At 38.9% G+C, this 19550-nt stretch overlaps 1 protein-coding gene across 1 annotated transcript; it reads left to right on the top strand.

Annotated features, from left to right (window-relative positions):
* The first annotated feature begins 12 nt into the window (after positions 1-12).
* On the top strand, positions 13-18209 carry cers3a (ceramide synthase 3a). Its single transcript, XM_064336626.1, has 12 exons — positions 13-118; positions 382-1065; positions 4206-4388; positions 4998-5115; positions 7176-7294; positions 7474-7531; positions 9363-9413; positions 10019-10111; positions 10484-10612; positions 11194-11300; positions 13150-13303; positions 15744-18209. Exons 3-12 carry the CDS (start codon positions 4216-4218, stop codon positions 15867-15869), a joined length of 1128 nt encoding a protein of 375 aa, XP_064192696.1. The 5' UTR covers positions 13-118; positions 382-1065; positions 4206-4215; the 3' UTR covers positions 15870-18209.
* The last annotated feature ends 1341 nt before the right edge of the window (positions 18210-19550 follow it).

The raw sequence follows: 19550 nt of genomic DNA, 5'->3' as shown, positions 1-19550 counted from the left end.
TTTTTTCTGTGTGACAAGCCACTGGCTGGTTTGCGATCCGGGGACATCGCTGTGCACCAGGATGCCTTTTCTCTCAGCAAGGGGATCAGCATGAATCATTTGAGCTGTTTTGGCTGAGGTACAAGTTCCATCCTCCCACCATAGATTTAGAAGCTAACCATTGGTAAATTGCCTTTCTCTTCCAAGAGAAATACATGCTTGCTTTTTATACAGGCCTGACAACGCTAAATTAATGTAATTGTTTTATTGTAATAATTGAGCAATTCTGGGACTACTTAAAGAAAACGAAGACAAGCAAGAACAATACAAATTGTTTGAGCTGTCATAATTTCTGTCTACTGTTGGGTACGCTTTATTCTGATGTTGTGTTGTCTTCTTTAGGTTATCTCCTTGGTATCACGTTGAAGTAGCTACCATTCGAGTCCCTCTATGATTACCGCTAATTACCTTTTTCTGTCAGTAGTACAATGCAAACTCAATACAAAGCGGACCGGGTGTACTCCCACAGGCATGTTTCCTTACAGGTGAGGCATTATGTGGCATTACTCCGCTTCTAACTGCTAGCAAGAATTTTTTTTTTTTTAGATTGCAACCTAGCTGGGTGTGACCCTAAAGAATTTCAAACAAAGAGTGCCTGCTGGGGTGAGTGTGCCTGTCACGCTGTCCAGTTCTAGTGCTTTACAGAGCATTTAAGAAAACGGCTGCTCCAGACTTAAAAAGCTCATCCCCTGGCTTTTCTCCCCGCAGGTGAAGCTGTTGAGGTAAACCAGTTTTTTTTTGGCCCTCCTGGGTAGGGCATTTGAGGAGGGAGCGGTTTGGCTGATAGCAGTTTCCTTTGAACAGAAATGAGGGTAGTCGTGTACCGGTTTGAAAGTCCTCTTTTCATCTGACCTGCTTTCCCATGGTGTCGCCTGTCTCGGATTCAGTCAAAGGACAAGGAAACGTACTCCTCGTCACCACCGGCATTTCAAAATCTTTTCCCTGTGGGTGAAAATTCTCATGCATTTTTCAGCAAGTTTTAATGCTTTTTAGAGGAATAAAATTACCTTTTTAAGGAAGAGAAAGGTGAGTCCACTGTTGTTTGGATGTTATTCTGAGTGAGCTCTTTGACGTGAGTAGTGCTGCCCATGTTTCTGTAAAGATAAAAAAGTTTGGAAATTTGATGGAAACCGGTGATTTTACCGATTCTGCTGGCCTACATTCAGTGTTCTGCTTTTCTGTTTTCTTATGCAGTGTTCTGCATTGGAAAATAGCACTAAAATAGTTGCTTTTCATGAGCCAGGTACTTATGAAAGTTTAATTAACTTGCTGGCCACAAAGGTTGAATGTCTTTTTCAAACACCATTTCAATGTTCTATAAAAATCTAAATAAGAGCTAATCAGGCTTTAATTGCTAACTGCTCTAACAGCTTTTGTTTACAAGCCTTTGAAGAATGCTTGTGATTGAGAGCCAGATCCTCATGGATACGAATGTTCTGCACAATACCTACAATGTAAACACTGGCCCTTTCGTGAAATTGACTGATGCAAGCTGAAAATCGAGGCTAAAAGCATTCTAATACTAGAAGACATGATTTCTAATTATGCTTTCTGAAATTTCTATGTTTTTAGCATTGTTCAAGCAAACATTCATAAATGCTTTTTTATGAATAGTTGACAGTTTGAGAGTCATATTTTTAGTCTGTGGCAGATCTGCCTGTGAGTTTTTGCTTAGCACTTCATAGAAGCCTTGTTGATTTCTATGATCTCCACAAACACAGTTTTGCAAGCTCAGCTAAAATGCTAACCCTAACTCCCCAGACTGATTTGGTTAAGAAAAAGGGACATTTTTATTGTAGGTCAAAGTTAAGGACAAATGTTGATGAATCCCTATGGTGGGTGGGGAAGGTGAATCATGAGGAGGCAAAAATATGCAATTCCCAAAGGATGTTCCACCCAGTAAATATGTAGCAGGTTTGATAATGCATTGCGCTCTGGCTGAAGTGGTGGGGTGATGAGGGGACTGCCTGTACTCTGGGGTATGGACATAAAGAGCGAGTCTAGGTTAATTTCTTTCAGCTTTAAAAACAAAACTCCTGAGAAATTGTGCATGCCCACAACAGAAGTGCTATAAACAATCTTTAGAGTGATATACCCTTCCCCCCCCTTCAAAGGCTCCCATTGTGATTTGAATGTGTAAATGGTTTCTATTGTGGGATTATTTTTCATTTTATTATCACTGCTGGATGTTCTGATGCAGTGTGCTGGCAAACATGCAACAGCTGGAAATGTGCTGAGTTTTGGAGTTCTTTTTTAGTTTTTTCCTTGATCTTTGGCTGCACTGATCAGCAAAGATGTCATCCATGTGGCCGTCAGCGTGGAACTAGCTGCTCATTTATAGTTTTACTAATTCATTTGAACACATGAAGTGTGCAATCTACTTTTTATTCATTTTAATCCAGGATGCATTTATGAAGTTCAAAAAATGTTATTTATTCATCCGTGAAATCATTAACCTGCTGTTTCTATTTTTACAGCACAATTGTATGAATAAACTGTTTAAGAGCATTTGTCTGGTCATGATTAGATACTTTCCTCTCAATGGAGTAGTGATGAGAAGGTTGGAACATTGTTAGGGATGAAGAGAGTGCTTTTTAAGTTTTATATGGCTATGTGGACTCAAATTTTCTCACTGTCATCGGTTGTGAAGTCCTAGTTTTGAACTGGCATCTTATCATGCTTCACCGTTGGTGGTCATTGAATGTAGACTCGCTGTTATTGCTGTAGTTCAGTGGCTAAGGAACTCGGTTTATAACATGGAGATAGCAGGTTCAGTTCCCACGTTGAACAGCTATATCCTTGCCCAGGGAGCTTAACAGTAAAGTATTCTGTGAATGTCGTCCCATACAGGATGATTGTAAAATTGAAATCATGTAATTTGCCCTGAATATTTTGCATGCCCAGCTGTAATAAAAAGCACCACACTGTGTCTTTTGGCCTTGTTGGTTCTCATATCAGGCTTTGAATATTTCTAACTGCCTCCTCCTCTCACGCCAAACAAGGTAGAGAATTGAACCTTGGCCCACCGGATGACTTACAGGAGCACTTTCAGAGCAGTTTCCATGGTATTCGTATATCTTTTTATCTGAAGTACTGTGGTTTTTATCAACAAAGACATTTGTACTCAGGTTTTATTGTGGCTGATAGGCTACTTAAAAGTGTGATTTTCAGAATATTCATTCCGTTGCCATGTTGAAGGGATTAACTCTCCTGTGTGACCCAGGGGTTGGAGGTTTGAGCAGTGTTTTATGTTAACACTTGCTTGGGATCTGTCTATACGGGTCAGGGGGAAGTGATCCCACATTTGTGTTGTTGTCTGTTTCAGCAGTTGTGTTTTGCCATCATCAGCTACAGACAAACCAGTCTTTAAAGGTTGTCTTTCAGCCAGAGTGAAAATGTTCTCCTTGCTCGGGGGGAAAAAAAAGCTACTAACAGTTTGTTATCCAGTTCCTATTCAGGTGTCTGTTGCTAGGCTCTAGGCTTGGCTTTTATTGGACAATAGGATTCAGAACGGCCAAGTCCTTTTGTCTTAACTGACATTCTGAAAAAAGGCAAAGGGGATCTTGTGAAAAGGGTGAGGTTTTTTATTAAGTGCTGTTCAAATATTTGTATTGAAAATGACGTCCACCAATATGCACCTTCTGTAGCATTACTGTGCATGCAGTGCTGTGCGCCTTAATAAATGAAGGTTCTTTAATTTAAAGGAATTATCATGTATAATGCTGAATGCTATTTATTTATTTTATTTTTATTTTTTTACAAGGATTTAGTATCCACATTTGTGCCCATAGTGAAGTGCAATTTTCAGAGGCTTGTAGTTTTTTTATTTTATTTTTAGAAATGTAGTTGAGCTTGTATTTACTTTCCCATTCCAATTTTTTCTTGTTGTGAATGGTAACGGTAACAATGGAAACACTATGGACTGGAAACATTTTCATTGATCTGTTGCTGATGAATGGCAGTGTGGCTTAAAGGTGTGGCAGCCAGACCTGTACGCAGCAGGTTGCAAGCTTGAAATCTGGTTGAGGCTATGCTTTTACCCTTGAGCAAGTCAATTAACCTGAATTGCTAACTTAATTATCCATGTCTAATATGTCACCCTCAGGAAGGGTGTTTGAGAAGTGTATTGTTTGTTGTAATGATAACATTTTCTGTTTCTGTTCCAGTTGTATTAGGATGTTTCAGATGATCCGTGAGTGGTTCTGGTGGGACCGTATTTGGCTCCCTGTGAATCTGACATGGTCTGACCTGGAGGATAAAGAGGGCCGTGTCTATGCCAAAGTTTCTGATCTATATGTCACTAGTCTGTACTCCATGGTATTCCTCATTATGAGATACCTGTTTGAAAGGTAAGTTCCGTAAATTGTTAGAATAGAATATTGCTTGAAAAGGCATTTTATAACATGAATTGTAAAGTAACATCCACACATAAATTTAGCACACATGACACTAACTTTAATATACCCTAGTAACTCATTAATAGGTCAGCTGTGTTTCGACAGATCAAGCCCTCATTCGCATATAAATTAAGGATTACTTTACTTTTACTGACTACCTTGTTGATAATTTATGCCCTCAACCCCTTTAATGAGTTATATGAAGCTGGTAATGAAGGTAATTGCCTAATGAGTAATGTGTATCCTATTTGAAGTCATACATATGAACATCTATTAGCTGATCTTTATTGTTGGTCCTGAGATCTCTGTTTTCCTAGGTAAGTGCTTCAGCATGATCAAAATGGATGTATTAAAGATTCATTAAAGAGTCACCAATGTAGTCAAACGTGATGCCTATCAGAAAAGATAGCCATTGTGATTTCTTGTTCTCTGTTCACTTCCTTGTACAACACAAATTTAATCTGTAAAAAAAACCATGAAACTGGTATTGTGCCAGCAGGAATATAAAATTACTTTCCTGAGTTTTGTGTGATTTCAGGTTTGTGTTTCTGCTTCTTCCAGGCTCTTAGCCACACCTCTCGCAGCCTACTGTGGAATTAAGGACAAAGTCCAGCAGAGAGCTGCGCACAATCCTGTTTTAGAGAGATATTTCCGCAATCACTTGCGAAACCCTACTCAGGTACAGCCTTCTCCAAGGTGCATCATGCTGCAACTGCCAGTGTTAAAAGTAGCGATGGGTGCAAATGTACTCACTGCGATCTTCTGGATCAAAATTTTGTATCTCAGACTCAAGCTAAAGCATTGATGACAGCATTGCGGCATACTAAAGCTGTGCTTGGGGCTAACGATATGCTCCTTAAATCCCTATTTAGTTCGGAAGGATACCGACGGGGCTGTTTTATCTCAGCACAGATCTCTGTATTTTGGAACCACCGCCCATTAGCATTTCTTTGCATTATGTGCGCAAGCTAAGGCACAGTGACTCTGTGATTGCACCCTGCTATGAATATCATCATTAATCAGTCTGGGGTTCCTTTGATAGGTTAATAAAGGCATCTCTTTTTTATCACCATGAGACACCACTGATACCTCTCATTTAATGGAATGGAAACTCAGTAGCTTGGAACTCTCTATCAACATGGACCTTTTGAAAAGACAAACAAATCCAAAATATAGCCACAAGCGGCAATTAACGGGGTGCAAGCAGTATGGGGCGATGGTGCAATATGAATAAATGAAAGAAAACAGAACTATTGTAATTCAGAAAAACTGACATTAGCAAAACACTTAAATCGGCTCCATTTAGCCTTTCATCAATGGATTTGTACAAAACCTGCTATGAATGTTCCAATTAGGATGTCTGCAGAGCTTGGCAAATTTTGTAAAAATTGTCCAATCACATTAGCTAAAATGTCACAGGCCACACCCACCGGAAGTGACTTTGACCAGTTTGGTCTTTTGAATAATACCAAATAGCATACCCCATAGCATGTGTAAACAATTTCATGAATGAATGAATGAATCATTGCATTTATATAGCACTTTTCCAAATACTCAATGTGCTTTACAGTGATGAGTGGGAACTCACCTCACTCACAACCAATGTGTAGCACCCACCTGGGTAATGCACAGCAGCCATTTTACACCAGACTGCTCACCACACATTAGCTAAGGTGGAGAGGGAGAGGAAAATTTTTAGCCAGTTAAATCAGGGGATGAATAGGTGGCAAGCTCGAGAGAGCCAGGTTGGGAATTTAGCCAGGACACTGGACCCTACTCTTTGCGACAAGTGTCATGGGGTCTTCAATGCCCATGACATATGGTCCATCCAATTATGAGAAATACAATTTTACATTTGTAGTGCCCCATGTGGGTGTAGGTTAGAATTGCAGAAATGCTTGTTTAACTGCCATTAGCATCTGTACTAAGTTTCATAACAATACAGAATATTTTCATAGAGCTACAGCCATTTCTCTTTTAGGCCATGCCTCTTTTCAACTTCATTGGCTAATATTGTCAAAATGGTCCATACCTTCTTCTGGCTGCCGTTGGAAACCGATTGAACTACTCACTAAGGAAACAAGTGTTTAAAAAAAAAAAAAATCAAAATGGTGAAATGGAAAATGTTGTAGGTGGAGCTTGGTAGTCCAATTGGCATAGTTGTAGAATATGCATGCCAGAATCTGTGTACCAAATCGAAGTTATGATGTAGGAGATACAGCCTTTTAAATGAGAAAAATTGGATCTTTAATTATAATTATAGCGACCATCTGGCCAACTGGAAAAATATTCCTTGCGTCCGAGTTTGCACATCATATCTGTTATTGATGAAAATTTCATGTCTCTAGCATTTACAGGAATTAGCAAAAAGTTGGGAAAAGAATCTGAAGATAAAAAACAATATAAACCAGAACAAAAACAAGAGTTCCAGTCCTATGGGCTCTGACCCCCAAATATGTAGTTATACTTCTGATATCTACTGAGATATCTATTCATGAGGAAAGAAAAATATTTTCCTTTGATTGTTTTTCAGTATTTTGGATTAAAAATATGGTTTGACAACCATAAATATTATTTTTATTATTTATTTTTAAATAAGTGAAAAATGGTGCTGTTTTTCCAGCCCTGCACTGTAACTTATGTAAGTGTGGAAAGCAGACTGACTGCATGTACATGTTTTGGATCAGGTATCCAAGTAGACAAATATTTCATTCTATGATACTGATATTTCCTTTACAGTCAGATATAGATGGGCTGTCAAAGAAATGCAGCTGGACAAGGAGGCAGGTGGAACGCTGGTTTCGGAGGCGACGCAACCAAGACAGACCTGGCTTACAAAAGAAGTTCAGAGAGGCCTGGTATGGTGATGTCTTCAGTACTGTCCTTACGCACAGTTCCATTAAGAACACAAACCTATTAGAGGTTGAGAATATGCCTGTCTCTACATTTATTGCTTTCATTTAAAAAATTATTTTACGTGTAAGCTCTGTTGGAACCATAAAGTAATGTGACAATTCAGCTCCCTTGTTTTTTGCAGTTGGAGATTTGTCTTTTATCTGTCAGCATTCATTGGAGGATTAATAGCTCTTTATGATGTGAGTATGCTTTGATGTTTAAGACTTGCTGTGATGTTTTTCAAGATTTATTGTTCTAGATGTACGCAGAATGCCTCTGTTGGCCAACCTTTCCGGTTAGAAAACAGTTTGTATTAATTTCTTAAACATCTTTTAATGTTTAGGAAAGTAATATGAACTGTTTGGTTTGGACAGACTTTTTAACAATTCCTTTTTGCATGTTATGGGCTAATTGCTAGCAGTTTGGTAGATTTCATCTTTTACATTAATATTTATCTTCAGAAGATTTTTAATTAAGATTGAATCAGAGGTGCGACCTAGCCTCTCACATTTTGCTTCCTGGAAAACCAAGCTAAGCACTTATTTTTCCAAAGTGTGAGGAAGTAGAGGTTTTGCCATTGAACTGGCATCCATTAATCATTGCTCCATCTCTGACCAGCCGGACTCCCACCGTTCCGAGCACCTGAATGTGACAGTGTGAAAACCTCAGTGATGGATGGTCCACTTCTATATTCATAACACCCCACCTTTACACCCATTAGTGTGTCACCAGAGAAGACAGCGTTTAAAGACTTTGAGTTTTGATTTATGTCCCTGACTGAGAGCAGGGTGAACAGTGTATGACTGAAACACATCAGGCTTTCAGGGTGACCAGACAGATGGCCACAGTGTAGCTCTGTGCTTTAGGGCATCAATGTCAGTCACAGCATTGCAGCTCTTTACATTCACTATGACTTGAATGCTGCCAATGGATGGCCTTTGAGAAAAGAAAGTCCAGGGAAAGCATATGGTTGTACATACCAAGGATCTATAAATCTGATAGGTAAGGGTGTTCACTTTGTTTTCCCTTGGTATGTCTGACTGTATGCTTTCCTTTTGGATATTTTTTCCAATAAGATATTGTATGTTTCTTGCTCCTGTACAGGTAACACCTTAACTGTGGAGTTAAGTATTGAGCCTCTGATATAATTTCTGACATCTGCTCCAAGGTGTCCACAGTTAGCAGTGGTTAGCATTGCTGCATGATTCACACAAAAACAACTGAATCACTGCAATATAAATGCACATATCAGCCCCCCTCCCCAATTACCTAGGGACAAGAGGACAATAGGAGCTGAGGAATTGTCCAAAGGGCATAGCCTGTCAGTGCACTGCTAAAAGGCCCAGTGAGGTGCTCTCAGGGGCACAAGGTCCAGCCCACATGTAGAGACATGTGATATTGATGATGTTGTGAGAGATATTGATGATGTTGTGCAATGCAGAACTCAAATTAAACATTAGGCCAATATAAGGTTTGCTTTACCTTATTTTAAAAGCATACATTTCAACAGGCATTATGTTTTAATTTTATCATGTATTTTATTTGCACTTATTTGCATGTCTTCAGTGGTAACAGTACTGGGCTATGAGTCAGATGCCCTGAATTAGCCCTTAGCTGTCTGCCCTGCACTGGGACATGGCAGGATCTGGACAGGCCATTTGTGTCAAATCTAAATCTATAGTGAGAGTGAGCCTGTAATCCTGATGGGCGTATCTCTCTGCTTGCTAAGTAGCCATCTTTGTCCTGAGTGGCCCTGTCTAGCGAAGGATTTGTGCTTATTTCTTCTAATTGGATTTTAGTTGACACAGCTGTGGCCTCTGCAAGCCGAACATTTCCCCTCTGAATGGGACGATAGACTGGTCCAGCTGTGTTATCAGCGCCAATGGGATGGAGCTCAGAGAAAATGATTTAATCAGTTGTATGATCTAAATTGTATGCTGTCACTGAAAACCGCTTTTGTGTTGTTCAATGTTTTTATGGCTCTCTTATGAATGGCTTGCGGTTTGTTTCTACGTTGTCTTTGTTCTCTAGAAACCTTGGCTTTACGATACTCGTGAAGTTTGGACTGGCTTTCCAAAACAGGTGTGAATACCATTTATTTATGTGAGCTGTTTTAATCCCTAAAACACAAAGTGCCCTTAGGCTGCATTTCTTCTTAAATTTAAAAGCTTAAGAGCTTAAAGATTTTAGTTCCTGTACACAAGTTCATATTTTTGTTTTATGGTGAATGTTAAAACTGATGTTATGATTAATATATCACATAACTAATTTAATGGCCTCTACTTTGATAAGGGTTTCAGGCAATACTGCAATTTACAACGCCAACTCCATATATAAAGCTGGCCATAACCCCCACTTCAGTTCCAAAATAAACAATCTTCAAGTCCAAAAAATCTTTTTTGCAAGAAGAGAAATTAAGTTCTGGAATATATCCCATTTTCTTTCCTTATACAATGCCAGGCCCCAATCAAAAGTTGAGTGATGTCAAGTTAGGAATTGTTGTTCTCAGATGATGTGATACTTTTAGCTGCAAAGAAACAATGCCTTTTAATGTTTTAAACAAAAACACCTAATGAATTAAGATGGCAGTTTGCACTCATATATTGGTGCTATAACAACACGTCCTTTGTTCATAATCTGAAATTATGATGATAGCAGGTTTTGACTCTGTTTACTTTTTTCTGCAGTCAATGCTCGACTCACAATATTGGTATTACATTGTGGAGATGAGTTTCTATTGGTCACTACTTTTCAGTGTCGCATTTGACATCAAAAGAAAGGTAAGCATCAATATATAATTGAAAAAGTTAATTTTGTGTTATTGTTTTATGTTATGGTATGGCAAATTACTTTGTTCATCCATTATTGTAAAATTGCTCACTGAAGTATTGGCTGTCTTTAACAGAAAAAAATAAGGCTCTGGGTGCTTCTCACAACTGCACAAAACCTTTCTGAAAATCTTCCCATATACTCTTTATTACAGTATAATGAAGTATTCATATTATTCAGGGCATTTAGCAATATCTGTTTGTTTTTGAATATCAGTCTTGAGAATGTTTGATGTTGACAAACAGAGGAAATTGTATTCTAATATACCCAAGTATCAGCATTCTGTCCATTAAATGCTTGTCTTTGTTTTATTTTCCTTCCAGGACTTTAAAGAACAAATCATCCACCATTTTGCAACCTTGATTCTTCTTGCCTTTTCATGGTGTGCCAACTACATCCGTATTGGAACCCTGGTTATGATCATTCATGATGCCTCAGATGTTTTGCTTGAGGTAAATCCTATTCAACATTAATTTGATTTGATTTGATTTTACTAGGATCCCATTTAGCTGGTGCCAAGGTATTATTGGCCCTAAACAGTGCTACAGGGTCAGAAATTGCATGCATCCCACGCAAGGAAGTTTGATCCATTCTTGGTTATTCTACAAGTAGGTATGTTTAAATAGAAGCATTCAATATGTGGCCAATAACCTGTAATGTGTTACTTTCATCCCTGTTGTTCATAAAATATAGTATATGCTAATGAACTGGTGTAAACAATGATAAGGCTATTGGTGGAGTGAAAATGACTGGGATTGCCGCAATACATGTGGTATAATGTATTGTAATTGTGGCACATGGTAGAAGGCTGTAACCGAAGGTCAGGTTCGATTCCCGGTAAGACCTCTGTTACTGACGTATACTGCTGCTTCATATATCCGCTGTATACATGTACATTAAGTCTAGTAAAGTGTGAAGTGGGATACTACTAATGTATGTAGAATGTATTTTGGGTGCATATATATTATCTATTTTCTGTTTTGTCATCAATGGTATCATGACATTAATCTTCCCATCTCTTTTTTTTCTTCAGTCTGCAAAATTATTTAACTATGCCAAATGGGAGAAGACTTGCAACATCATCTTCATTCTGTTTGCTGTTGTGTTCATGGTTACTAGGCTGATAATCTTTCCTTTTTGGTAAGACAGTTCACGCGATGCCTGTGCGAGTACACGTGTGTTTTAGAACTATAAGTTCGAAAGAGTTATCAGTTTTTGCTAGGCCTTTTAGGTTAAGCATATAAGATTCAAATAAAGTTACTCTTGCGTTCAAAATCTCTGTTAAACATTATACATATTATAAATATGGAATAATGTATGGTTAAAGTCCGATAATGTGCCTGAATTGATAAGTGTTCTCTTGGTTGTCATTTAACCTGTTCTGACTACAGACTTAATATTTGCCATTTTTGGGCCCTATTTTTCGGAATCAATGTGGCATGGCTCACGGGCGCAGTCAGTGGTGCGGTGTTTGGGTGCATTGGGTGCGGCTATTCACTGTTGTTATTTTCCTGACTAGAGGCGAAGAGCACACAGATCAAAGCACGTGGCACAGATTGAAAATGGGCTTGATTTTGATGAATATATTGCATATGAGAATTCACTCATAGCCAATCAAATGGCCTCTTTTCATTCCCTTTAAGAGCGGGGGGCACAAAGTGCACTCTAATAAGACGTTTGTTTCACAAGGTAATGCCTAAAATCGCAAACTAAACTTGTACCACAAGCTTAATCTGTTCACATCGGTCTATACCTACAAATATTGTGTGCAACTGCTGTCCATAATTTTTTAAAAGTAAATCCAACAATGTGTTTTTTTGTGTGATAGGATATTAATGGATTAATGACAGTATAGTAATGAAACAAAGTCCAACATATACTGAAATAGCCAATACAGAAACAAGCTTATTTGTATATTTAAATGACCAAATAGACAACCTCTAACAAATGATTTCATCTAGTGACATTATCCATTAATAATATACTCAAATATTTTCACTTATAAAGCTTTCAATCATGTATTTGGACAAGTTTATGTATGAATAAACGAAATTCACGAATACGAGTTAATCTATTCACCAAAGTTGTTGACTAATTGTCCTAAAGAAAAGTAACCATTTCTTGTCTACCATATGTTTTTTTCAAACCACAGGTAGCTCAATACCATTAGCCTGTAGTGTAAGTAAAATAGGCACTAAAGCTGCAAGAAATATGGCGTTGGGCTTAGATGTGCAGGGCCAATTAAACATTTTGTGGCAAGAAAATTCCCCAGGAGAAATGGCAAAAAAGCTTAAGATGCAGGGTTCAGTACACACTCAAAAGGGTCCAGCTGATAGGCAGTAATGTTAACAGCCAAAGACCAGGAAGATCAAGAGGCAGTAGACAAATATCCTGTAGTGTCTAGCAAAATAAACCATTGTAAAATTGCACCACAACTACAGGAAGGACTCAGTGCCAGAGAGAAACCAGTTCCCCTAACTACAGTGAAATGGCAACTATGATCTGCTGGTCTAAAAGGATGTGGATCTGCCTTTTCCCAAACTTTGTGGTTCAGAGTCAATGGTGCTTGGCTCACTGGAGTCACTTTTCTTCTTGTTAGCAGCACATGGCAAGGGCTTTATCGCAGGTACACAGCCTTTTAGTCCATCAGATCAAAGTCCTTGACAAAAATACCATTTTGCCAGCGCGACAGCTTGCAACACGCCATGCACCAGCTGGAAAATAGAGCCATGATCTTTATCATTTGGTTTACACGGGGTATGTGCACAGTAGAGGAAATGAATATTTCTCTTATCTCGACCATGTTCCAAACCATTTTGGCAACTGCGGACCAGTCCAAAACCATTTCAAAGGATTTAAAAATGAGATCAAAAAGGATTATAAAATGTGGTATTAGGCCCTTTGATAGTTGTTATTTGAGGATGGTGTTCAGACACATGCTTACTACTATGAGATGCTGTTAAGTCTCTGTGAACTTGTGCTGTTTCAGGCTCATCCACTGTACATGGGTCTACCCGGTTGTCAGCTACCCCCCTTTCTTTGGATATTACTTCTTCAATGTAATGCTGCTTCTCCTGCAGCTCTTGCATATATTCTGGGCATGCTTGATACTAAGAATGTTGAAGAAGTTCCTCTTTGGTAATGTAAGTATCACTTTACCTATATGGGAAGAGATTATTAATTTATTATAAAGACTTAATTCTGTCCTGTTTTTTAATCTTCCAGCTTGTGTTCAACTTGAATCAGACCTGTTGACATGTTGATAATATTTGAATTCCATATTTTAAAGGGTACACTTAGCCAAACACATAATTTTCATATTCCTGGTTTAATGAGGAAATATAATACAACAGTGCACTGAATGAGTGCACCAGTATTATCTGCTATGCAGCAAGTATAGAGTACCTGCATCAAGTGCATCACACATGTGTGCACATTTGTCATGAATAAATTAAGCCATTTCCATCAGAATGACAACATACTGAAAATATTCTGTAAAGTTTTATGTAAGATGGAGAGTGAATCAAGATGGAGAAGTGGTTCACAGAAAAGTTGTTACTGGGTTGGAATGTTTGGGAATCATTGATGTAAGTGACTTCTTAGCCAAACAACATACCCTAAAGATACATGTTTCCTGCATCCTGAGGTGTGTCTCTTATCAATGCTTCTCAAGGTCACCTTGCCATGTATGTGATAGGAAGGGGGATTCTATTTAAGGTGAGGTGAACAAAGCACCTGAAAAGCTGTCCTGTCATGTAATACTAGTTCCATTACCTCAGTGTTTCTCTGACAAGGTGGAATTCACAACTCGTTTTAAGCAAACTGAATTGAGAGATGTTGACAAGTGAGTTCCTAGAATGCTCTTCTATGTGAAAAAACATACTGGTAAGCAAGGCAGGAAGTAAATTATTTACACATCCTCCATTCACAGTGCTTCTCAGCTTATTATTATTCACTGTCCATGGTTGCCTAGAATAATGCCAAACTGAAATTTCCTGAAAGAACACTTGCGCTGTGTACAACACTGGGGTTATTTTCAAGGAACTGGAGTGAATTTCAGATGTGTGTTAATCAGCAAATGCTGGAGGCTCTGAAACTTGTCTTAACACTTGTTATTTGGGACTGGCCATGCTTTTGGGTTCCTGAGTATATTACAGTCAGTGTGCTGGTGGTCTCTGATGTGAAATGTAGCATTTGGGAGGCTGAAGCTCTCCTGTTCTGAACATTTCAAGGGTCACTGCTGGCAGAAACAGCCCTTGGTTCAGGTGACTTGCATGTGCATCAGAGGTATGCTTTCAGTAACCCTGGTGTAGTTGGCTGAAGAGGGAAAATAAAGATCAGTTCCAAAAAGGAACAAAGCTCATTTAAAAAATGAAAAAGATGTGAAATGTGAGATGTCTTGGCATTGTCTTTATGGCAAATAGAAAATAATTTCTAGCTTCTTATGTCATTTTTATGTCGCTATGTTTGATGGGATTTCTTAACAGTAAGGGGGTTGTGGAAAGTCGGGCATGGAATATCTTTAACTATCATTTTGTTCTTCTCACCAGTATCTTGCTTTTAGGCCCCTTGACAGTACATCAGGTCCTCAAACGTCTTATTAATCAGTGCATCGTGTTATGTTGCAGGGGAGCTACAGTAATGCGCCTATGTGGCCAAATATGACGCAAACTCTCCCTTTTCGCTCTCTAAAGAGGGATAGGCTAGCAGCATTGCATTTCAAGGAAACGTCTCCTTCTTCATCTCTGAATTCATACAAGAGTCCACTCATTTGGGTTTGTGCAAAACATAGGCATGCATACAACGGGGGAAAAATGCCTCACTCTGTAGTTGGAATTTTTTTGCTGGTTTTGTGAGAATTTGGCTGAGATTGAACACTACAAGTGTTTCAGTTCTTTCCCATAAGTCAGTGTTTAGTTTTTTTCTTTTTGCCCAACACAGAGAGAGGCATGCAGCCTATTGTGAGTGTCAGTGATGGAATGCTGTGTCACTGAAGGGGCTCAGTGCCTTTTCACCTCAGGACACAGTGAGAAAAGTAGGCCACACCAAAGGAATTCATTCATTCTGGGATACTGTCACAGCTCTGAAACCGTGCAGGGTTCAAAGCTGTACAGAATGCCACAGCAGGGCTCCAATTACTTTGTCATCCTCCTGATTGTTAGTTGTTCCCACCTACAAGGCTCCCTGTCATTATCTGAATCGGGGGTTCTGAACCCATTCACCGAAATGGCCCGTGCGTGTGGCCCAGAATACGTCATGTGGCCCGAGCCCGCAGCACTCTCAGCTATAAAATGCTCTGTGACTGAATTTGTGAAGGAGACCAAAATACAGCTTGTAACTGATGCTTGATGGAAGTTCTTCTCACAGACATTATAAACAATGTTTTTGTTTATGACCTTTTTTTTCTACTTTATTAGGCAGTCATTTTGCAGTATATTAAAGCTGCTGAACATCTGTTCTGATTGTACCATAGCTGGATTGGCAAAACACAGTTAATTAGTTTAGTAAAATAATGCTCATTTTCTCCACTCTAACCTTTGTCCCCCGTTCTCTATTTTCCCTGCTCCTTGTGGCTGACTGTAGCTGACCCGTGATGAGAGAAGTGACAACGAGGAAGACGAAGCTGAGAGCAACTCCACTGAGGAGGATGGGGGGCATCCAAAACTGAAAAATGGCTCAAGAGCTGGAGAACCAGACACCCGCCACTGACACTGGTGACCCTGAGTCCCCTCTTTAGCCTGCCAGTGACCAAGGCTCTAGAGTGAGCCAGCACAACTCGCTGGACAACACAAGCAGCATTTGACCAAAAGGAAGTATCTATGATGGAAAAAGAATAACAAGAAAGCAGCACATGCAAACAAAAAATGTTTGATTTATTACTGTTTGACCTAGCCAAAAAGTGCTTCCCTCATTAGGATATCAATGCCTGGAACAATGTGCGTGCTACACACAAACACAGACATACATGCACATTCACTTGAGCAACAAGCGATTGCACACCACAATGTTAAAGGAGTTCACTGGGCTCACTGAAGTCAATACTTTCCCAATTCAGCCTTTTTTAAAGAACAGCACTGATGATGGCAGATCACCACACAAAGCCGTCTTCCACAGAGCCGTAAGAGAGAACAAAAGCGCAGGCTGCTGTTCCTCTTCATCACATCCCATTTGCTCCTCAGTTTTGGGGAAAAACACACACAAAAAAATAAAAACATACAAAGAGATACCACAAAGACGGTGCATCTCAGCCATCGTTATCACTGCAACGCTTCATCCATCACGGCTAGGTTTCTGCGGCTGCGCCGGCTGTTGCCATGCTTTATATCAACTTCTGCCGGCTGGAGCAGAATGTTTATGGACCCAGGCTGAGGACATATTACAGCGGGTTCTCAAGCTGGGCTTAAAAAAAGAATAAAAGAAGAACCTAAATTTTATGAAAGAACGGACAGAACAACTCCCCCAGGAATTACGTCTTCAACATACAAAGTCATGGACCTTGCTTGTTTTTCTGTGGAACATTCCGGGCCCACAAGCGCTCTGTTAAACACATTACAGTATTATGCAATCAATCTTTCCACGGCTGATACTTTTGTACGTGACCCTGTGGTACAGTAGGCGTGTGTACCCAAAGCCAGGGAGAAGGGGGATATTGGTGACTGAGGAGGAAATCGTTTGAGCTCTGCTTCATTCTTTTTTTTGCTCAAGAAAAATTCTTCCATGAAGTGGTGTGGATATTGATAATGTTTTTCCCTCGTGCCTGACAACACAATTTAAGATGACAGTTCAGTCTTTTTCGGAAAGAAGGTGATGTGTACTTTTCATTTTAACTGCAAATTGCTTTCGGGAACAAGGGAGATGTTGACAACATGACATAGTCAATGAGCAAAAAGGATAAGAGGCGATTATTATGGTGAATTGTACTATTTTATGAAACATTTTATTTTTATTGAGCACTGGTTTGAATACACAAAGTCAAAATATGATGCACAAATTGGGCAAATAGGTTTATTCAGGTCTCTTAATGGATAAAATGAACATGATTTCAAGTTTATAGCAAAGTACATTACAGATGGATGAAGTCCAGGTCACTGCATTCGAGAAATTTAAAAATTGGAGTTTGAACATTGACACACATCTAGTTTACTAGGAATAACTATGCACATATTGTGGCATTAGTTAGAATTTATGAGTGGAATAGCCATTTTATCAATGAGTACTCATTCAAAGACATATGACTAAACTGTACCGCTATGAGATTCTAATCATGTTTGTTTTATGGTTTCATTGTGGCACTACACTGGACAAATTCTCAATCTTGTAGGAAAACCTTTATGTAAAAGTCATTCTGATGGTTATACATCTAATCAGCAAATATTCCATGCCGCTAGTTTTTAAATATTTGATTCTGTCACTTTATTTCCCTAAGAGTGATTATTCTCACGGCTATGTGGATTATGAAGGAAAATGGGCCAGTTTTAAATGCAGCATAGGGACGCCAGTCTATGCTTTAAAGAGGAATTATGAAAAAAATCAAAGAAGCTTGAAACAATATTGTAATCTGAATTTTAGTGTATCTGAGTTTTTATTAAAGTCTTAAATTGTTAAATATATTGTTTCAGGTTGTTTTATGGAGTATAATATTTCAATGATGTAAAGGGTGTAATAAATGTTAAGCTCAGTTTTCAGTGAACCAGACAAGGGAAATCTCCTGTTCTCAGCTGTAAAAAATATTTTAAGGAAAAAAAAAACTATTAAAATGGAGCTCTTTAAATATTTGAACGCAATCCAGTGACATCTCCTTCCTAATGCTATCTCAGGGTTCCGTGTTCTTCAAAGTGTAGTTGTTAGAGGACTTAACGAATAAGCAGAATGCTTAAGGTTTGAATCAGGTGGAGCCATGGTACTGTACTTGACAACCAGTATTTTTTTCACAGGTTTGTGTCCCCATCTGTATAAATGTATAACACTGTATGTCACTGAATTTGTGCATTGCCTTAGTTAAAGGTGTCTGATTGATTCTGAATTAAACTTAATGTTCACCCTTTTTGAGAGCTAGACCTGGACCTCTGAATTGTTCGAACAAGGCCTTCTACATCTGTGTCATCAGTTGTGGGTGTGTCAAGGGTTTGCTTTAAATCACGGCTGGGCTTAATGTAAATGTTGTAAGGCAGGGTAATGAAGGGTAATGCTGCTGAACGTATATCATGCCAGTCACTCAGAGAATGGACTTTGTGAGAGGCACACAACAGGCACTGACAGAAAGTTTAACAATTATGCTTATGATTTTGCTTACTGTTTTTAGCTTCATCACATGAGCCTTTCTCTTAGTTCAGAGGGCATGCAATCTTATCCAAAAAGGACAGCTGTAGGTGCAGGTTTTTGTCCCAGCACTAGGACACCAGATTCTACTTATCAAGGTTTTGACTGATGACTGAGATTAGCTAATTAGTTGAAACAGGTGTTGCAGTGCTGGGCTAAAACAGAGCCTGCACCCACATCAGCCCTTTCTGGATAAGATTGGTGACCCCTGTCGTAGACTATTAATGGTAACAGTTAAAAGTTGGCTACTTACAGTATTTATCAGAATGGTAGACAAGTAAGGCATCTATCAAACTCTAGAGGGTGCAGTTCACCACAATCCTCCCAGTGCTGATTGAGATACTGCTGCAGCCTGAGGTAAATAATTCATTGCATGTTCGCAGTGTTTCCTTAAATGACCAACATTCTCTCATTGTCATTTCATTGTCGTTTCCCCAGGCTTGTGAGTCGCCTCGCATGATTCTAAAGAAATGGTCAAAATACAGTCATAAAACAGCTGAATAAACATCCATCACTTCACTGATGATGTAGCCGCATTTAGAAACAGCTTTGTCCTCCAAAGCCACGCATTATTGAAATTCACACTATGAGGAAGTTGCAAGCATGTCCAGAATAAATTCCCCTATGGAGTATTTGCACAGAGGGCTGAGTACATTGTGTGCAACCATAAAGAGGCTGCTCCTTACTGGAGGTATTCTAAATACAGGGCTCAGCTCCATACCAACCTGAATAACAGACCTGGGACACAATAACTACTGTATGAAATATCTACTTGGATTGAAGGTCATACTTTGCCTCACCGACCAGAATCACATCACAATATGAAATAAAATCTGGAATTTAAAATATGATTAATTTTTTATTTTATTTTATCATAATGTAGAAATGAGCCACCTATTACAAAAAAGCTATTACTGCTTGTTCATATATGCAATTGTACAAATTATGTATATTCCAAAATGAATGGGTGGATGCTGCCTGTCATAGTTGCTATATATTTTGATGTATCCTAGAGTTCTTTTTGACATATATTTTATGTATTCATTTTGATGTTTCACATGATGCAATATT

Source organism: Anguilla rostrata, chromosome 5, assembly GCF_018555375.3.
Source record: "Anguilla rostrata isolate EN2019 chromosome 5, ASM1855537v3, whole genome shotgun sequence".
Classification (NCBI taxonomy): domain Eukaryota; kingdom Metazoa; phylum Chordata; class Actinopteri; order Anguilliformes; family Anguillidae; genus Anguilla; species Anguilla rostrata.
Note: the sequence above shows the minus strand (reverse complement) of the source record. Positions and strands in the feature narration are given on the sequence as shown.

Excerpts from the sequence above, each read along its gene's own strand:
- cers3a (XM_064336626.1), top strand. The coding sequence starts at position 4,216 with ATGTTTCAGATGATCCGTGAGTGGTTCTGGTGGGACCGTATTTGGCTC. Across the intron at positions 9,414-10,018 it reads GGACTGGCTTTCCAAAACAG|TCAATGCTCGACTCACAATA; the intron begins GTGTGAATACCA and ends TTTTTTCTGCAG. Across the intron at positions 13,304-15,743 it reads AGAAGTTCCTCTTTGGTAAT|CTGACCCGTGATGAGAGAAG; the intron begins GTAAGTATCACT and ends GGCTGACTGTAG.